General features: G+C 42.5%; 1 protein-coding gene across 1 annotated transcript in view; it reads left to right on the top strand.

Annotated features, from left to right (window-relative positions):
* Positions 1–20,673, top strand: part of LOC122560634 (coronin-7-like) — a 172,057-nt gene that overhangs the window by 41,496 nt on the left and 109,888 nt on the right. Inside the window, exon 8 of the mRNA XM_043711484.1 lies at positions 17,910–17,996. Within this exon, the coding sequence (XP_043567419.1) occupies positions 17,910–17,996 (87 nt within the window). The remainder of the gene's footprint in view (positions 1–17,909; positions 17,997–20,673) is intronic.

Below are 20,673 nucleotides of genomic sequence, written 5' to 3'. Positions count from 1 at the left end.
GGAATTCAAGATAGTATGGGATCAAAGGAAGGGGCATACAAATTGGCTGACTAAAACAGCTGAAAATTGAGAGCAGTTTAGATTTCAGCAAAAGAGAACAAAGGGATTGATTAAAGGGAAAATAGAGCATGAGAGTAAGTTTGTGTGGAACATACAAACTGATTTCAAAAGCTTCTATATGTATGCAAAAAGAAAAAGATTTTTTAAGGCAAAGATCTCACAGTTAGAAGTAAGAAGTTATAATGGGGTACAAAGAGATGGCAGACAAGTTAAACACTTGTTTTGATTCTTGTCTCTCAAAGGAAGACACACATAACACCCCAAAAATGTTGAATGGAAGGTCCAGGGACAAGGAGCAACTGAAGGAATCAGTATTGATAGGGAAATAGTTTTGAGAAAATTTGTGGCTCAGGTTGAGGTTTTGGATGTGGGTTTGCTCGCTGAGCCGGACCGTTCATTTCCAGATGTTCCGTTACCCAAGAGGTAACATCTTCAGTGGGCCTCAGGTGAAGCAATTCTGAACATTCCTGCTTTCTATTTATAGGTTTGGGTTTCTTTAGGTTGGTGATGTCATTTCCTGTGGTGAAATCACTTCCTGTTCCTTTTCTCAGTGAGTGGTAGATGGGGTCTAACTCGATGTGTTTGTTGATAGACATGATCACCAACTAGCCACAAAAAGACATGACCCACTCTCACTAGTATCCTTACATATGGATGAGGAAGGACACCACTTCGACTGGGACAACGCATCCATCCTAGGACAAGCCAAACAAAGACACGCACGAGAATTCCTAGAAGCGTGGCATTCCAACCAGAGCTTTATCAACAAACACATCGAGTTAGACTCCATCTACCACCCCCTGAGAAAAGGAGTCCTAGAGATGTACAGCATGGACCCTTCCGTCCAACCCGTCCAGAAATCCCAACCCAATCTAGTCCCACCTGCCAGCACTGGCCCATATCCTTCCAAACCCTTCCTATTCACCACAGGAAATAACATTACAGGAAATGACATCACCAACCCAAAGAAACCCAAGCATATAAATAGCAGGAATTTTCAGCATTGCTTCGCCTGAGGCCCACTGAAGATGTTACCTAGTAGGCTAACGAAACGTCTGGAAATGAACCTTCCAGCTCAGGGAAATAGTGTTGGAGAAATTGTTGTGATTAAAGGCCATTAAATTCCCGGAGTTTGATAATTTGTATCCCGGAGTACTTAAGGAAGTGGCATTAAAAATAATGGAAAACTTGGTCTGGAACAGTTTCTGTGGATTGGAGGGTCGTGAATGTAACCTCACTATTTAAAGGAGGAGGTAGTCAGAGGGTGGGGCGTTATAGACTAGTTAGCCTGACATCAGTAGTGAGGAAAATGTTAGAGTCCGTTATCCAAGTGGTCTGCTTTTAATCTTTTATAACAGTAACAGGATTGGACAGAATCATTGTGCATTTGCAAAAGGGAAATCAAGCTTCTCAAATCATCAATGTTTTGAATATGTAACTAGTAGAGCTAATAAGCTTTTCAGAATGTTTTTGATAAGATGCCTCATAAGAGGTTAGCATGTAAAGTGAAAGCTCATGGGATTGGGGACAGTGTACTGATATGGATAGAAATCTGGTTGGTAGATGGGAAACAAAGAATAGGAAAAATGGTCTTTTTCAGAGTGGCAGGCAGTGAGTAGTGGGGTACCTCAGGGATCAGTACTAAGACTCCAGCTATTCACAATATATATTAATGATTTCAGGTGAAAGAACCAATGTAATATCTCCAAGTTTGCAGATGAGGTTAACCTGGCTAGGAGGATGCAGAGATGCTTCAGTGTGATTTAGACAAGTTGAGTGAGCGCACAAATGCATGTAAATGAATAATATGGATAAATGTGTGCAAAAACAGGAAGGCAAATAAATACCTAAATGGCTGTAAATTGAAAGAGGGACTGTGCAGCAAAAACTGATGTATACAGATATCCAATTACTGAAAGAAAACAAGTAGGTGCAGCATATGGTGAAGAAAACAAATGGTATATTGGCCTTCATTGTGAGAGTATGGAACCAGGAATGCCTTGCTGCAATTGTACTGAACCTTGATGAGACCTGGAATATTGTGTGCAGTTTGGTATCGCTATCGAAGGATGGATGTTCTGGCTAAAGAGGGAGTACAATGATGGTTTACCAGACTGATTCCTGAGACGGCAGGACTGATGCAGGGAAAGAGACTGGATCAGTTAGGATTATATTTACTAAAGTTTAGAAGAACAAGAGAGATCTCGGAGAAACCTTTAAACACTCGATAAACTTTCTGCTGCTTGGAGTCGTATCTGCCACATGGAAAGATGGTTATGATTGTTGGAGGTCTGTCATCTCAGCTCCAGAATATCTCTGCAGGAGTTCCTTAGAGTAGTGTCCTCAGCCCAGCCATCTTCAGCTGCTTCATCAGTGACCTTCCCTCCATCATGAGGTTAGAGTGTGGATGTTTGCTGATGATTAAACGTTGTTCAGCACCACTTGTGACTCCTCAGATACAGAAGCGACCCATGTTCAAATGCAACAAGATCTGGACAATATCCAGGGTTGGGCTGACAAGTCGCAAGTAACATTTGCACTACATAAATTCCAGGCAATGATCATCTCCAATATGAGATTATCTAACCACTGTCCCTTGAATTCAAAGGCGTTACCATCACTGAATACCCCTCTATCAACATCCTGGGGGTTGCCATTGACCAAAAACTCAATTGGACTCACCGTATAAATACTGGCTACAAAACCAGGTCAGAAGCTAGGAGTACTATGGTGAGTAACTCACCACCTCATTCCCCAAAGCCTGACCACACCTAAAAGGCACAAGTCAGGTGTGTGATGAAATATTATCCACTTGCCTGGATGGGTGCAGCTACAGTAACACTCAAGCTTGACATCAGCCAAGATGAAGCAGCCCACCTTGATTAGCACCAAATCCACAAGCATCCACTCGCCCCACAAACGTTCAGTAGCAGCAGTATGTACTATATACAAAGTTCATGAAAGAACTTAGACTACACTTTCCAAACCCACAACTACTTCCATCCAGAAGGACAAGGGCAGCAGATACATGGGAAAGCTGCTACCTGCAAGTTCTCCTCCAGGCCAACAGCCATCCTGATCTGGAAATAGTTCCTTCATTGTCGCTGGGTCAAAATCCTGGAATTGGATCCCTAATGGCATTGTGAGCCAACCTATAGCATGTGAAGTGTAGCGGTTCAAAAAGACAACACCAATTCTCAAGGGCAATTAGGGATTGACAATAAATGTTGGCCAGCCAGTGACATCCATGTCCCATGAATGAAAAAAAAATTCCAGTAGAACTGGACAGGGTAAATGCAAGAAGGATGTTCCTGATGACTGGGAATCTAGAATCAGGGGTCACACTTTAAGGATTGAGGTAGACCATATAGGACTGATGAGGTAAAATTTCTTCAGGCAATAGTGAGCCTGTGGAACACTGCCACAAAAAGTGGTTGAAGTCAAAACTTTGGATGTTTTCAAGAAGGAGTTAGGTACAGCTCTTCTGAGGGTAAAGGGTGTGGGGATAAAGCAGGAAAGTGTACTGAGTTGTATCAAACATGAAATGCTGGTGAAGCGCAGCAGGTCTGGCAGCATTTCTGGAGCGAGCAATACAGTTAGTGTTTTGAGTCAGGTTTGACTTCAGAATGGAATGCTACTTCAGAAGCGGACTATAAGCCTAACTCTGTTTCTCTCTCCAAAGGTGCTGCTAGATCTGCTGAGTTTCTCCAGCTTTCTCTGTGTTTGTTCGATTTCCAGCATCTGCAGTGTTTTGCCTTTATTGAGTTGGATGATCAACCATGATCGTATTGACTGGCGAAGCAGGCTTGAAGGACCAAACACACCTCTCCCATTTTCTATGTTTATATGTTTTGAACATTTCACACTTTTAGCCATCGATTCAGTATAGCTGCAAAACTGGCATCCATTGACAGTGTAAAGTGTGGCTCAAGTATGTCCTGACCCAAAAGAGCAAATTACTGTCCTATCATTATTCTCAATCATCAGCAGTGATGGATGATGTTGGTAGTTTATGTTGAGGTGGTCAGCAATATTAACCGTTGCCTGGTGAGGCTCAGAGTCATAAGTTAGCAGGGTAGTCTCTGCCGCATTTGCTGTATAGAAACACAGCTGAAAATGTGTTGCTGGAAAAGTGCAGCAGGTCAGGCAGCATCCAGGGAACAGGAGAATTGACGTTTCGGGCATAAACCCTTCTTCAGGAAGGGCTTATGCCCGAAACGTCGATTCTCCTGTTCCCTGGATGCTGCCTGACCTGCTGTGCTTTTCCAGCAACACATTTTCAGCTCTGATCTCCAGCATCTGCAGACCTCACTCTCTCCTGTATAGAAACACAGGCTGAGAAGACACAAGATTCAATGAGCTCTGTTTTCTCTGGGCCCTTTTTGTTCCGGCTTGCATCTTCCAACACCCTTCCGAACAGTTATCCTTCAGAGGTCGTGACTGTCAGCGACTGTCTCCCAGTAGTCAGTTTCTGTGTCTGTATTCTTCATATTCTGTCAGCAGTTATTGCCTCATCCCCAATTGCCCTTGAAGGTGACAGTGAGCCACTTTCTTAAATTTCTACTGTCTTGGGTGGGAGCGGAGTTGGTACATCTAAAGCGCTGTTAGTTGCCTCATTTTCATACAGGATCATCATCTTTGTGTCATGCCAGTCCTGATCACTGCCAACTCTGTACAGGACAGCTGCAGAAGTTTCTCCAGACTCTGTAGGGGCATTGGTTTCTCATGCTTGTTGAACTCGACATCCTGAGCTTTGCCTGTGACAAAAGAGTCAATAGTTTTGCCAAGCTCTTCCACCCGAGGTTTGATATTCAGCTTTTCCATGATCTGCAAGCTCTGAGCGCTTCCTTGCTGACTCTGTTCTCCCTCTTGTATGACTCCAAGGGTAATGTTTTACTCAGTTGTCAATGACTACCTGGGCTAATGCACTGGAAATCAAGTCTCATTATTCCCAGAGTCATCAAGCATCCATGGAGCTAAGGTGTCTGACATACTTCCTCATTTGAATGAGACAAATTGTTGATGCAGCTGTGTTCCAGCAACTCATTCTTTTCTAAAAAAAACTACAACATCTTCCAGGTCCCTTGGCTTACAACTGTATCTTTACCCATTATCTTTAGTCCACAGTCCAGAAAATAAAAGTAGTCTTCACATAGTCATAGAGATGTACAGCACGGAAACAGACCCTTTGGTCCAACTAGTCCATGCCAACCAGATATCCCAACCCAATCTAGTCCCTCCTGCCAGCACCTGGCCCATATCCCTCCAAACCCTTCCTGTTCATATACCCATCCAGATGCCTTTTAAATGTTGCAATTGTACCAACCTCCACCACTTTCTCTGGTAGCTGACTGCATACATGCATCACCCTCTGCATAAAACAGTTGCCCTTAGGTCTCTTTTATACCTTTCCCCTCTCACCCTAAACCTATGCCCTCTAGTTCTAGACTCCCCCATCCCAGGGAAAAGACTTTGTCTATTTACCCTATCCGTGCCCCTCATGATTTTATAAACCTCTCATGAATTAATGACCCAACCCAAACCTTGTTTTTGAGTGGATCTGTTTTCTTTGCTGCTGCACCTGTTGCCCTTTTAGAGCCCACCGTATGCCTCACATACTGTGTGTGGAAGGACATCTGGCTATTCTAATAACGTTGTGACTGGCAGATTTGGTGCATACTCTAGCAGTCTGTTCAGCTTCACTACAATCAACTCTTAGAGTATTTTGAGCCTTTACTCAATCTGTCTTGGAATTAATTAGAACAGATAGCTTGGCATCAATGATCATATCAGTCTGTGATATTCTGCTCTTGCTTTCCTCCTGCTGAGAGTGCATTCCTGTAAATGGTGTCTTAATACAAGTTTGTTGATCCATTTTATGTGGGAATGCATGAGAGGACATGTTCAGTCAAATCGAGGAAGTGTTTTCCTATCTGGGTAGGCAATGTGGCTGACATTGGTGGAAGAATAGTATTTCTGCTTTGAACTGAAAAGCATCAACGCTAGCTTTCTAACCTGTGTTTAATATGCTATTCAGACAATCACGAGTGGTGATGCACAAGCTGAACCTGATCACTGTCCTGACTTTGGATATTTCCAGGGTTTCTTGTGGCTTTGTATCTTTCCTAAGCCATGATATCCAAGACAAGAGAGCTATGTAATTTGGTCCCACACCTACTGCACGTTGAAATGGTACAGTAAACATGTTCTGGCATAAGGACTTTGCTGACAACCATGTCAAGATCCTTGTAGGAGTGGTCCTTCACCTCTGTACTAAAGCACAGCATTGGAGCATGGATAATCATGAGGTTAACTGACCCTGTTGTGAGACAGGTCGAGAGAATATATTTCTGAACTATTTGTTTTGGCAGGTGGGATTCCTCATTTGTGAAAAGCAGGTTCCTTGCAGTAAAATCTACGCCCTACTTGTGGTTTTCTTCTGAACTCCTTCCTCTGTCAGATGAATGTGCAATGTTCGTTTTTAGTTATTCGTTTTCAGCAAACCTTGTTTCATGCAGAGAAGCCAAGTTAATGTTCAGCCTATCAAGCTTCCTGTTGATAACAGCATGTTTTCAGCCAGCTGCAAGTTGTCTGTCAAACCAGTGCACATGCTCCTGATGGTTCAGCTTGCCATAGAGTCTCGCAGCAGGGAAACAGACCCTTCTGTCCAACTTATCTGCCCTGACTAGATATTCCATTTCACCGAGTCCCATTTTCCAGCATTTGGCCCATATCCCTCTAAAACCTTCCTATTCATGGAACCATTCCAGATGCCTTTTAAATGTTGTGATGTACCTGCCTCCCCCACCATCTCTGGCAGATCATTCCATACACGCACCACCCTCTGCATGAAATAGTTACCCTTCACATCATTTTCAAATCTTTCCCCCTCACCTTAAATCTATGCCTCTAATTTTCGACGACTCCACCCCTGTGAAAAATACCTTGATTATTCACCCTATCCATGCCCTAATGATTTTCAGCCTCTGCTTCAGTTGAAGGGTTGACTTTTTTCTTTGCTTTTGCTTGCCTGGTGTATTCGATTCAGTCAACTTAAGGGATTCTAAGCTCCAAGCATCAATTAGAGCAGACAAACCTTCACAGACACTGTCCTTAGGCCAGGAGGATTACTTGATGTTCACAGCACACAATGCACAATTTGGTTCCATAATTTAGGGGCCTTCTAAGCAACAACATTCTCCAAGCCCATTGAGGTAACTCTTCCACTAAAATGGCAAGCAAAGGTTGTGAGAAACATTATAGCATTGCAAACGTTAATTTTCATCTAACAGGTATCACCTATAAGCAAGACGTTGTCATTTTACTTCCAATGACTGGCTGAACAAAGAAGGGCACACTGATTCGATCTTGGTGTGGTGTGAGGGCAGCTCACACCGGCAGCTATATCCTCGGATCCTGACTTGGATTGGTGCTGGGTCCACTACTTTTTGTCATTTATAAAAATGATTTGGATGTGAATGTAGGAGGCATAGTCAGTAAGTTTGCAGATGACACCAGAATTGGAGGTGTAGTGGACAGCGAAGAGGGTTACCTCAGATTACAACAGGATCTGGACCAGATGGGCCAATGGGCTGAGAAGTGGCAGATGGAGTTTAATTCAGATAAATGCGAGGTGCTGCATTTTGGGAAAGCAAGTCTTAGCAGGACTTATACACTTAATGGTAAGGTCCTAGGGAGTGTTGCTAAACAAAGAGACCCTGGAGTGCAGGTTCCTAGCTGCTTGAAAGTGGAGTTGCAGGTAGATAGGATAGTGAAGGCGGCATTTGGTATGCTTTCATTTATTGGTCAGAGTATTGAGTACAGGAGTTGGGAGGTCATGTTGCGGCTGTCCAGGACATTGGTTAGGCCACTGTTGGAATATTGCATGTAATTCTGGTCTCCTTCCTATTGGAAAGATGTTGTGAAACTTGAAAGGTTCAGAAAAGATTTACAAGGATGTTGCCAAGCTTGGTGGATTTGAGCTACAGGCTGGGGCTGTTTTCCCTGGAGCGTCAGAGGCTGAGGGGTGACCTTATAGAGGTTTACAAAATCATGAGGGGCATGGATAGGATAAATAGACAAAGTCTTTTCCCTGGGGTGTGGGAGTCCAGAACTAGAGGGCATAGTTTTACGATGAAAGGGGTAAGATATAAAAGAGACCTGAGGGGCAACTTTTTCACACAGAGGGTGGTATGTATATGGAATGAGCTGCCAGAGGAAGTGGTGGAGGCTGGTACAATTGCAACATTTAAGAGGTATTTGGATGGGTATATGAATAGGAAGGGTTTGGAGGGAATTGGCAGGGCGCTGGCAGGTGGGGCTAGATTGGGTTGGGATATCTGGTTGAACCGAAGGGTCTGTTTCCGTGCTGGACATCTCTATGACTCTATAAGCAACTTATACTTGCAGTCTACCCAACCCACTAACTTGGGGTACTGTCCAACTGTGGGGTTGTGTGGTCCCTTACACCATTTGTTGGTCTGCGGTGAAATTGGAATGTCTTGCTCAGAGTGCCAGTCTGGATAAAATGTTAGAGTTCTTGGCTGCATGAATGTCAAAATCCATTGTCAACTTCCCCATTTGGGTCGAAAGCAATGGAAAAAGCTATTTTTAATGCTATCTTGGCTGCAGAGTTGCCAGAAAGATTTTCTTAGAATTTTGAGAAGATTTATAGCTCAGGTTGAGGTTCTGGATGTAGGTTTACTTGCTGCACTGGAAGGTTCATTTTCAGATGTTTCATCACCATACTAGGTAACATAATCAGTGAGCCTCCAGATGAAGCATTGGTGGTATGGCCCGCTTTCTATATGTGTGTTTTGGTTTCCTTGGGTTGGTAACATCATTTACTGTGGTGATATCATTTCCTGTTCTTTTTCTTAGGGGGTGGTAAATGGGATCCAAGTCAATGTTTTTGATAAAGTTCCAGTTTGCATGCTATGCTTCTAGAATGGTGACAAAACGGCTGAAAAATGAACCCTCTAGCTCAGCGAGCAAACCTACGTCCAGATTTTCTTAGGGTTTACTTCCTTAACTTTCAACTCCCCCAAGATATCGACAACTTTAGTGTAGCTATTTGCCAATAGCTGAGAGATTGGTTCATGCGTGCCACATGATGGTGGGCTGCACAGGATTTGTCTGGGTCCAAACTTCCTCCAGATTCCTCAGGCTTTATCCAAGGAGTGCAAGGGACCTGATTTTTGTGCTGCCATAAGGCACAACAGAGGACCTGATGCTGGAGAACCTGTGTACAATCAGAGATAGAGTTAAACGTTTGCTTTTTTGAGTGACTGCTAACCAGTGATAAAGGCTGACAATGAGAAAAGACTAACACAAAACAGAGAGCATGCTAACTTCCTTCATCTACACAATAAAATATTACATTAATCTATTAGACCAAAATATGGGTAAAAGATATGAATTTGAGGTGTGTTGGGAGTGACCACTTTGACATCAATGTAATGTTCAACTAAGCATGGCATAATTAACTATAGCTCCTTGGAATTAATAACAATGGAGAAACTTCACTTATTGAACCTAGCACAAAAATATATGGTTGTGGTTGTTGGAGGTCATTCATGAGTCCTAGGACAATTCTGAAGAAGTTCCTTGATGTAGTGCCTTAGGTCTGATTTGTTTTCACCAATCTTCATTAATAACGTTTCTTCAACACAGAAGTGGATATGTTTGATGTTTAGCATTCAGTATTGTGCATGATTGAACAGATTACTGAAGCAGTCAGTGCCACATACAGCAAGGCATGGACAACATTCGGTTTAGCACTTAATGTGTCAAGTTGTCTGGTACTTAGGTGGCATGGCTATGACCAGCTCTAGCAACAGGGAATCCAAATACCACCTTGACATTTAATACACTACCATTTCAAATTTCCTATCATCATCATCTTGGAGACGTTATTATACACCTGTAAAAACTGCAAAAGTGGCTAAAGAGTTGGGAAATTCTACATGACACTACAATACAGCACAGGAATAAGCCCTTTGGCCTACCAAGCCTATGCCAATTTGTAATCCTTAATAATACTTCTGAGTAATTAGTAATTCTTCTGAGTACGTTGAGGAATTCTACTGACCTCCAAAGTCTAAATGCTATCTCCAAGGTACAATCCAGGAGTTTGATAGAATATTTTCTGTTTCCCTGAAAAAGTACAGCTCCAAAAATACTCTAGCTAAAGCCCATCCAAGACAAAGCATCCTGCTTGATTTGGCACCCATCTACCACCTTAACATTCACTCCCTTCACCAGCAGCAGGTATTGGCAGCATGTGCACCATCTACAAAATGCATTGTATCAACTCTCAAAGGTTTCTTGAGTTGTTGAACACCTGTAATCACTACTACCCAGGAGAGCAAGAACAGCATATGAACTGCAATTTCTCCTTGTGATCATGTATAATCCTTACTTGGAAATATCTTTCTGAGCCATCATTGTTGTTGTTTCAAAATCCTGGGACTCATGCCCTACCAGCAATGTGGGTGTACTTACATCTGATGAACTGCAGCTGTTCAAGAAGATGACTCGGTCTTGAGGGTGGGCAATAAATGCTAATTTTACCAGCAACATCCACATCCCATAACTGAATAAATGTATCCAATTATTTGTTTCATCATGTGTGAATAGAATAAACACAGAGTCAAAAGACATAGGCAAAACTATTGTAGAGTCATTCTTCATTCTGCAAGTTTTCATGTTACACCTATTATTTAATTAACTTTGAATTCTCAGAGTTGGGAGTGATTAGCAATGTAATGTTCCATTGTTAACACTGATCATGTGTAGCATGCCCTACACTGGTTAGATATGGAGTAAAACTCTCCACTCTCCCATGCAATATTCTCAGCAGCATCAGCACAGATTAGATACAAAGTAAGGTTCCCTCTATATCGCCCCATTACACACTCCCAGGCAGGTACAGTACAGATTAAATAAACAGTAAAGCTTCTTATACACTGACTTTTGTTATGGTCTCAAGGGATGTAGATTTTCTCTCCTTATAAACCCTTCTGAGTTGGAGCTTCAGGAATTTGATTTGTGCCCATTGCCAGGGAAGGGTTGATTTCTGAAACTGACCCAGACGTGAAAGGGTTGAAGCAGCTAATATGGAATAACAAGGTGGGGCTCAGCTCGAACTGAAGCTGTGCAGTATTGGTGAAACCCACAAGAATTCTGCATGTCTCAGACCACAAAAAAAATTACTGTGTCAGTCTGGGTAACTGAGCTATTTGCAAATACTGATTCTGCTGTTCTTTGTGCATCAATAATGTGAGCAGGCTTTTATATTTCCAGGGGCTCAGTGGATGTACTGTGTTAATCTAAAAATGCCTCTAGCCTTCTCCAAACTCCCTCCCCCTCCAATTGCCACCCTCTTTCTCCTCCTCCCCCTCTCCTAGGCAGCGATTAGTGAAGATATGTTCCTGTGCCAAACACCTGGTTTGTATTAGGATTCTGAGCTGTGTTCTATCCACTGAGTGCCAATGACCTCCTCCCTCCTGCCTTTAATGGATGAAATGTTGCTCACTGCTTCTCATGAGAACTTCTCACAGTCATTGATCAGAGGCATGAGCCTTTGGAAAGGTTCTGGACTTCAGTTCACATAAGGGGCCCTGTTTTATTTTTCACAGTTAGTTTTGTGGCTGTATTGGGCTGGGGTACACATCTAATGGGACATAAGAAAATGGAACTATGTCACTGAAATGGGTTACACTAATAAGCTGGATCTTCCCTCCACCTCTTCCTCTTTACCTCCTTCCCCTTTTCTGTTGAACCCTCCTCCACCCTCTCCTATTCCCCATTCAGCTTCAGCCCTTTTCCTGCCCATCGATCCTAATCTAATTAAATAGTAGGATTGGTTTGAGACAGTGCATTCCATACACTTGCTGTGTGAAAAGGTTTGACACATTACCCTGTTTAATCTACATGTCACTTCAAATGTTAAGCACAAATTTCCAGGTGCTGCTGTTGGCAGAGATGAGGCTATCAAAAGGTAGTTCAGGTCCTTTTTACTAGTGTCGATGATGACAGATAGTGGGTAAAACGACAGCCACCTTTTGTTCTGCCACTCAGACAGGAGGTGGTTGCTATTTTCCCATTGTCCAAAGTTTGATACAGCAGAGACAGGAAAAATAGTTTTAAACAACTTCAAAACAAACTAGAATTGAGCTTCTCCTAGTTTGAATTTAATATAGTGTGTGTTTGCATTGTTGGATAAGAGGAGTAAGTCAGGCCCAGACTGGGGGAGGTGAATAGGGAGTAGGTGTAAATTTATGTTGCCAAGACATTTGGAGGTTAGGTTGGGGTGGTGAGATGGCTGCCGTTAGCATTGCTGCCTCACAGTGCCAGAGATCTGGGCTCGATTCCAACCACAGGTGACTGTGTGTGGAGTTTGCACATTCTCCCCATGTATACGTTGGTTTCCTCCCACAGTCCAAAGATATATAGGTTTGATAGATTGGCCATGCTAAATTGCCTATAGTGTCCATGGAATTGTAGGCTAGACCAATTAGCCATGGCAAGTGCAGGGTGGGGGTAGAGGGGTGGGTCTGAATGGATGCTCTTTGGGGGAGGGGTCGGTATGGACTTGATGGGCTGAATGACTTGCTTCCACACTTTTGGGGAATCTATTAATTAAGCCAGGATCTAAATGGGTGATCTGACTGAGCTGTCATGATGACGTACCAGACATATGATAAGTCTGTAAGTAAGCTTGCTTACTGCAGAAGAGAATTTTTACCAGATGTATGAATGTTTACATTTGGCAGCAGTCTCTGAGTAAACTAAGCCTGACTATCTGTTCTGCTGCTAGAGGAGGCCAGGCCTCTCAGGGGTTAATGCTCTGTAAGCTTGGAGTTTTCTCATTTATAGCAGCTAAACCCTTGCAAGAGGTGCTCTCTGCAGACCTCGATCTGGGCTGACGTTGCACAGAGCTCGAACTCCTCAGCCGGAAGCGTTGTCATGGAAATGGATTTAGGGAAACAGGCTCGGCTGCCCTTGGAATGTGTGGTATTTGGGCAGTGCTGGATATAAGAGCTCCCTATATAAACAGTCGTCATTCTGGCTGTGTTCAAGCCCCTTCCCCCAAATGTTTCCTGTAATGGAGTTGTTGCTTTACTATTCGGGGATCCGTGAGTCTGATATGCCTTAATCATGATCTGTGCCATTAATACATGCCATGCAGATCTGCCACATCTCTCACCCAGTTTCCCCAACCTGTGAATCGACATAGCTTCCATCTGTTGGTGGATTTTTTATTTGTTTCATCCTTCATCTCCTTCTAGTGATGTTGGGTACCCTTAGATTTCATTTGAAAGTAAAGATTGTAATGAGGGAGAATAAATGGTTTGACTTCAAGCAAACCCAGACTTCACAATTCAGTAAGGGTTACTGACTCTGCCTGGGATTTATTCCCTTTTGCTTCAACTGTGACCTCCTTGGTAAGTAAAACTCACCTGATGGGCATTTCCAGAGTCATTCTTGACCTTCATGCTTCTCCTTTTGGGAGAGAAGACAGATAGAGACACGGAAGGGGCAGGCAGGGTGAGTCAGAGACTCTCTTCTGCCTGTCAGTAAATTTGTAACATGGATCGGATTTGTTGAGAACGAATCAGCAATCTAACATCTCTCAATCACAGAATTGTTGCAGTTCAGAAAGAGGCCATTCGGCCCATAGTGTCTGCATTGGTTCTACTACCTAATGCCAATTTCACACCTTTTTCTCGTATTTCTGTACACCATTTCTATCCAAATAATCATTCAATGCCCCCTTGAATGCCTTAACTGAAGCAGCTGCCACCATATTTCTAGACAGTGCATTCCATACACTTGCTGCGTGAAAAGGTTTGACACATTACCCTTGTTTAATCTATATGTCACTTCAAATGTTAAGCACAAATTTCCAGGTGCTGCTGTTGGCAGAGATGAGGCTATCAAAAGGTAGTTCAGGTTCTTTTTACTGGTGTAGATGATGATAGATAGTGGGTAAAACGACAGCCACCTTTTGTTCTGCCACTCAGACAGGAGGTGGTTGTTATTTTCCCATTGTCCAAAGCTTGATACAGCAGAGACAGGAAAAATAGTTTTAAATAACTTTGAAACAAACTAGAAGCCATCTAATTATTAAGCCAGTTCCTTCAAAGTCTGTATTAGTAAGAAACAAAATCTCTTCATAATGAGCCCTGAATTTGCTAATTTATTTGAGAAGAGTTTCCACTTAATTCTATTTTGGAGGCTGTTTCCTGTGTGTTGGGTGTCTTGTGAATTGATTGATGTCCAACAGTAGCCTATTTGTCTTTATTGTAATCTTGGGCTTGCATTTATTTTATAGAATTTCATGGACTCTCAATAGTGTGGAAACATGTCATTAGGCCCAACAAGTCCACACCGACCCTCTGAAGAGTATCCCACCCAGACTTATTCCTCTACACTATTACTTTACATTTGCCCTGACTAATGCAAGGAGCCGACACATCCCTGAATACTATGGACAATTTAGTGTGGCCAATTCACCTAACCTGCACATCTTTGGATTTTGGGAGGAAACTGGAGCAATCTGAGGAAAACCAAGCTGACATGAGCAGAATGTGCAAACTCCAAACAGGCAGTCGCCTGAGGCTGGAATTGAACCTGGGTCCCTGGTGCTGTGAAGCAACTGTGCTTCATGGGGAATAAGGAAAAATAGGCATTGAAATTATGATCACTGCCAAATTTGTTTTGGTTGAGGACCAGTAACTTTTTTTTGTCTAAAATAGGTAAAGTTTGACATTCCAGATACTTACTAGAATAAAACCTCAATGTTTCATGACTTTTATTAAATAAAATAAATGTTACTATATCAAGTTGCAACAGTAAGACAATCTAAAATATAGATATAAGTGGCATAGTGGTTCAGTGGTTAGCACTGTTGCTTCATAAAGATCGAACTTTGAAGCTCCCTCCAAAGCCGGTCCATCACAGACTACCTCAGCAACTGTTCATGTCCAGATAGCCTTGTCGCTTCCCCTGAACCTATATTCCAATTAATTCCCAAGACTGCACTCCAGTATCTACTCTTGGGCACAGTTCCAGCTTTTTTGCAGACAGCTGTATTCAGCTGGCACCACCCTAGAGTTTCTCCGTGCTCCAGTGTTTCCTAGCTATACTGAACAAATATTATTTGCGGGCTTTCTTTACCCCAACTCTTGGCTGTATTGAACAGTTGATACCTCCCAGAAACTTATCATTCCTAACTTTCTGGACTCTGCCCTTAGAGTGTACCTACACTCCAGTGACTGAAGCAGCTCCCTATCATCTTAAGGATAATTAGGGATGGGCAATAAATGCTGGACTAGCCAACAAACACACACATCCCATAATAAAAGAATTGTCTCAGCTTCAAGCTGCAATAAACCTCTTAGTTCCTCCTAGAACCAATCATCTTCAGCTGCTTCATCAATGACCTTCCCTCAAGCATAAAATCAAAGATAGGGATGTTCTCTGATGATATGTTCAACCCCACTTGCTATCCTTGGATACTGAAGTACTCAATGTCTGCCTGCAGCAAGGCTTTGCTTGATGCAGGGCAAGTGACACTGGTACCATGTTACTGCTGGGTGATGACCATCTCCTATAAGACTCTCCAATCATCTCCCCATTACATTCAGTGGCATCATCGTAGCTGAATCCTGACTATCAACATCTTGGGGGTTACCATTCATTCACCAGAAAGTGAACTAAACCAGTCACATAAATGCAGTGGTGACAAGAGAAGGTAACAGGATAGGAATTCTATGCTGAGTAATTCACCATCCAAAAAGCTACCTACCATCAACAAGACACAAGTCAGGAGTATGATGACTGCAGCTCCCACAACACTCAAAGCACAACACCATTCAGGACAAAGCAGCTAACTTGACTGACACTCAGTTAATAAATTCCACATTGACTACTTACCAGCTGATGTACAGTGACAGCAGTGTCCCCCATTTGCAAGCTTCATTCTAAAAAAACTCACCAAGGGTCTTTAGAAAGCATCTTCCAAACCTATGATCTCTAACATCTAGAAGGATAAGGGCAGCAACTATATCGGAAGACCACCATCCCCTCCCTCCAAGCCACACTATCCAAATTTGAAACTATATTGCTGCTCCTTCACTGTCATTGGGAAAAGCTGGAACTCTGTCCATAACAGTATTGTGGAAGTACTTACAACACGTGGACTGCAGAAGTTCAAGAGTACAGCTTATCACTTTCTCGAGGGTAATTAGAAATGAGTAAGTAAGGATGTCCACTCCCTTTGAATGAAGAAGAAAAGGTCAATTTGAAATTGGTGGACCTTACCAATGTAGCTTGTCCTACTAGTCTCAAGCTGACCTTTACAGATTAATGAATCATTTAAATATAATTTGGCTCTAACTCCCTCTGGACTGTCATTATTGTGAGCTTTGCAATCACCATGGTTGTCTTAGCTAATGATATCTGTTTTTATTAGCTGCACCTCTTCTATTTTGATTCTATTACAGAAACATGGGTAACCTTCTGAACTGTTCTGGTAAACACTAAAGCCTGCAGAGTTTTAATTACCCCATCTTCTTGGTTGCTAACATCTTAAAGCAACGTGACTCCTACCTTTTAAGTGCACAAGATTTTAAGATGCTTCAATGTGTTTATCACAATTTCTACAGTTTAACGTTAATTCCTAAAATTAAAAATTATATTCTAACTAGAATACATGGGTTATGAACTCTTTGCTAAAAGTTAAAGCCAAGATCAAGGCAGAGATTAAAATCTCAAAGGGGTTGGTCTTAAATCAGAAGAGGGAGGCAGAGATAAACTTGTATGCAAATTGGCAGTTGAATCCTACATTACAACAGTGACCATACTTCAAAGAGTACTTTGGACTGTCTTGTGGTCATACTGTTGTAGCAGTACAAATTTGCACTTCCTGAAGAAAGTCCAAACAGTACAGTGTTATTAAAGACAAGGGAGTTTGCCTTACAGTTTCAAGTTATAAGTACAGCTGGATTGAATCCCCTGGCTTCTAAATCAACAACCTTCTCATAGCAAAGGATTGGGTGTATTGTTCCAGTGTCCACATCACCAAATGTCCTGGATATGTCACTGGATTATTGAGCCAGAGCTGGATAACATATGCTGGCCTTGTCAGTGATGTCACATTGTGACAATTGATTAAAAATATGGGCTTGTGGGACAAGGAAAAGGACAGTAGAGGATAACAATTTTACCTTGGGCAGACATTTTGGTCAGCATGGGCCGGTTTGGGCCAAAGGACTTGTCTCTATGCTGTAAGATTCTATGACAAATTTTATAGGCAAATTTCTTGATAGTTTGAGGTGAGAGGGGCCCAGTTCTTTCTGGCCAGCAGGTCTGCCTGTTTGTCCTCTCTTGGATTGTCTGTGAAGCAGGATCAGATTTTTTCTGTTGCTATTACAGTAATCTTTACAAATACAGATGGAAAACTGACAACTTATTTTTGACCTGGGATCAGTCAGTGTGGACTAAGCTTGCCTGTTATTGTTGGACTGTTATTGAGGATAACAGGAAGCAGAGAGAGAGTGCAGCAGCTGCATGCTAGGCAATTGGGCAATGCCTATAGATGGTATCTGGGAATGATGCAGGGTTCTGGGATCTTGAGGTGAAATTTGGCTCAGGGATCCAAGTTTGGGGATGGGACTGGGATTTGAGATACTTGTGCAGGCAGGGTTGCGATCCAGAATTCTGACACAGAACTAAAATCTGGGATTTAGGCTCAAATCTGGGATCTAGGGGCGGGATTAATGTTATTTCCCCAACTGTTTTTTCTGCTGAGTGTGGAAGTAATATTTTTTTCTCTCTTACAGAGCGTACAAGGCCACGAAAACATCAAAGATTCCCGGCTGATCTGGCTCAAAACATCAGACACTATCCTGTCAACTGGGTTTAGCCAGGTGACTATCTCTGCTGTATTGGGATTAGTACGCAGGCCATAAGATATAGGAGCAGAATGAGTCATTCAGCCCATTGAATCTGCTCTGCCATTCAATCGTGGCTGGTATGTTTCTCAACTCCATTCTTTGGTTTTCTGCCCATAACCTTTGATTCCCTTACTAACCAAGAGTCTGTCTATTACAGTCTTAAATATACTCCATGACTTGGCGTCCACAGCTCTCTGTGGCAATTAGTTCCACAGATTTACTGCACTCTTCCTGAAGTAATTCCTCCTCATCTCAGTTCTAAAGGGCTGTCCCTTAACCCTGAGTCTCTCCTACTAGTGGAAACGTCTTTTATGCATTCATTCTGTTGCTTTAACCAGATACCTGCTTTTCTTCTAAATCCTGAGTACAGACCCAGAGTCCTCAACTACTTCTCGAAAGGCAAGTCCTTCATTTATCAGTCTTGTAAGCTCCTCTGGACACCCTCCAAAGCTAGCACATATTTTCTTGGATATGGGGCCCAAAACTGTTCTCAATATTCCAAATACGGACTGATCAGACACTTGTACAGCCTCAGCAGTACATCTTTGTTCTTGCATTCCAGTCCTCTTGAATTTCAAGTGCTAACATTGCATTTGGGTTCCTAACTGTCACCTCAACCTGTATGTTAACCTTAAGAAAATCCTGAACTAGGACTCTCGAGTCCCTTTTCATTTTAGATTTCCGAAGCCTTTCTCTGTTTAGAAAACAGTCTATGCTTCTATTCTTCTTATCAAAATGTATAACCTCATGCTTTCCCACATTGTGTTATCTCTACCACATGCTAGACTATTTAATAAGGTAAGAGCCCATGGTGTTGGAGGTAGTATAATAGCATGGATAGAGGGTTTGTGAACTAATAGAAGATAAAGAGTTGGAATATGGGGATATTTTTAGGATGACAACCTAGTGGAGTGCCATAGGGATCAGTGCTGGTGCCACAATTATTTACAATGTATATTAATGAGGAACGAGAATGTGCTACAACCAAATTTGCAGATAACACAAAGGTGGGAAAACATGCTTAGGATGACACACACAGTCTGCAGAGAGATATATAGGTTAAGTGCTTGGACAAAAATGTTTGCATTTGAATGTAATGTGGGGAAATGTGAGGTTATGCACTTTGGGAGGAGAAAAGAGGAAGTGAATATTATTTAAATGGAGAAAGACTACAGAGGGCTACTGAACAGAGATTAGAAAGTAGTCGTCTTTGAATCATATAAATTTAGTTTCCAAGTTCAGTGGACAATAAAGAAGGTAAATAAAATGTTGGCCTTTATTTCTAAGGAATGGAGTATAAAAGTAGGGAAGTTTTGCTAAAATTGTACAAGACATTAGAGTCGAGTGTGTGCTGCTGGAAAAACACAGCAGGTCAGGCAGTATTCGAGGAGCAGACATAAGCCCTTCATCAGGAATGACATTTCAGCAAAAGCCCTCCCAGATGCTACTTGACCTGCTGTGCTTTACCAGAACCACACGCTCAACTCTGGTCTCCAGCAAGTGCAGTCCTCAATTTCTCATTAGTCAGACTGCAGCTGGAATACTGTGGACAGTTCTGGGCCCCTTATCTAAGGAAAGATGTAGATCATTGGAGGCAGTCCAAGGAAGGTTTACTCACCTGATACTAGGTATGGAGGGACTGTCTTATGAAGAGAGGTTGAGTAGATTGGACGACGTTATTGAAATGTGCAATGTTCTTTGAGGGCTCAACAGAGTAAATGTGGGAAGGTTATTTCCCTTGTGGAAGTGTCTAGGACCAAAGGGCTTAACCTCAGAATAAGGGGCTGCACATTTAAGAAAGGAGATGAGGAAGAATTTCTTCTTGGAGTATAGTGAATTTATGAAATTCTTTACTGCAGAGGGCTGTCAAGGCTCTGTTGTTTAAGAATATTCAAGGCTTGGATATTTAAAAAATGTGACTTTTTAAAAAAATCAATAAGGGAATCATGGGTTATGGGGAAAAGCCAGGAAAGTGGAGTTGAGGATTACCAGGTCAGCCATGAGCTCATTGAATGGTGGAGCAGATTCGATGGATTGAATAGCCTACTCCTGTTACTGTATCTTAGTGTCTTATTATTTTGACTTCATTTTAATACAGTGGGCTGGTAGTGCACCTTTCGGAATTGTTCTTCAGAATGGTTATGAATGTTGCTGTACATCAACATTGCAAACACATCTTTCCAAACCAAAGGAGTAGCCATGGGCACCCGCATGGCCCCAACTATGCCTGCCTCTTCGTCGGATATGTGGAACAGTCCATCTTCCGCAGCTATACTGGCATCACCCCCCCACCTTTTCCTTCACTACATCGATGACTGTATCAGTGCTACCTCGTGCTCCCACGAGGAGGCTGAACAGTTCATTCACTTTACTGACACCTTCCACCCTGACCTCAAATTTACCTGGACCATCTCAGACCCCCCCCTCCACTTCCTAGACCTCTCCATTTCTATCTCGGGCGACTGACTCAACACAGACATTTACTATAAACCGACCGACTCTCACAGCTACCTAGATTACACCTCCTCCCACCCTGTCCCCTGTAAAAACGCCATCCCATATTCCCAATTCCTTCGCCTCCGCCATATCTGCTCCCAGGAGGACAAATTCCAATACCGAACAACCCAGATGGCCTCCTTCTTCAAAGACC

This window comes from Chiloscyllium plagiosum, chromosome 21 (assembly GCF_004010195.1).
Source record: "Chiloscyllium plagiosum isolate BGI_BamShark_2017 chromosome 21, ASM401019v2, whole genome shotgun sequence".
Taxonomy (NCBI): domain Eukaryota; kingdom Metazoa; phylum Chordata; class Chondrichthyes; order Orectolobiformes; family Hemiscylliidae; genus Chiloscyllium; species Chiloscyllium plagiosum.
Note: the sequence above shows the minus strand (reverse complement) of the source record. Positions and strands in the feature narration are given on the sequence as shown.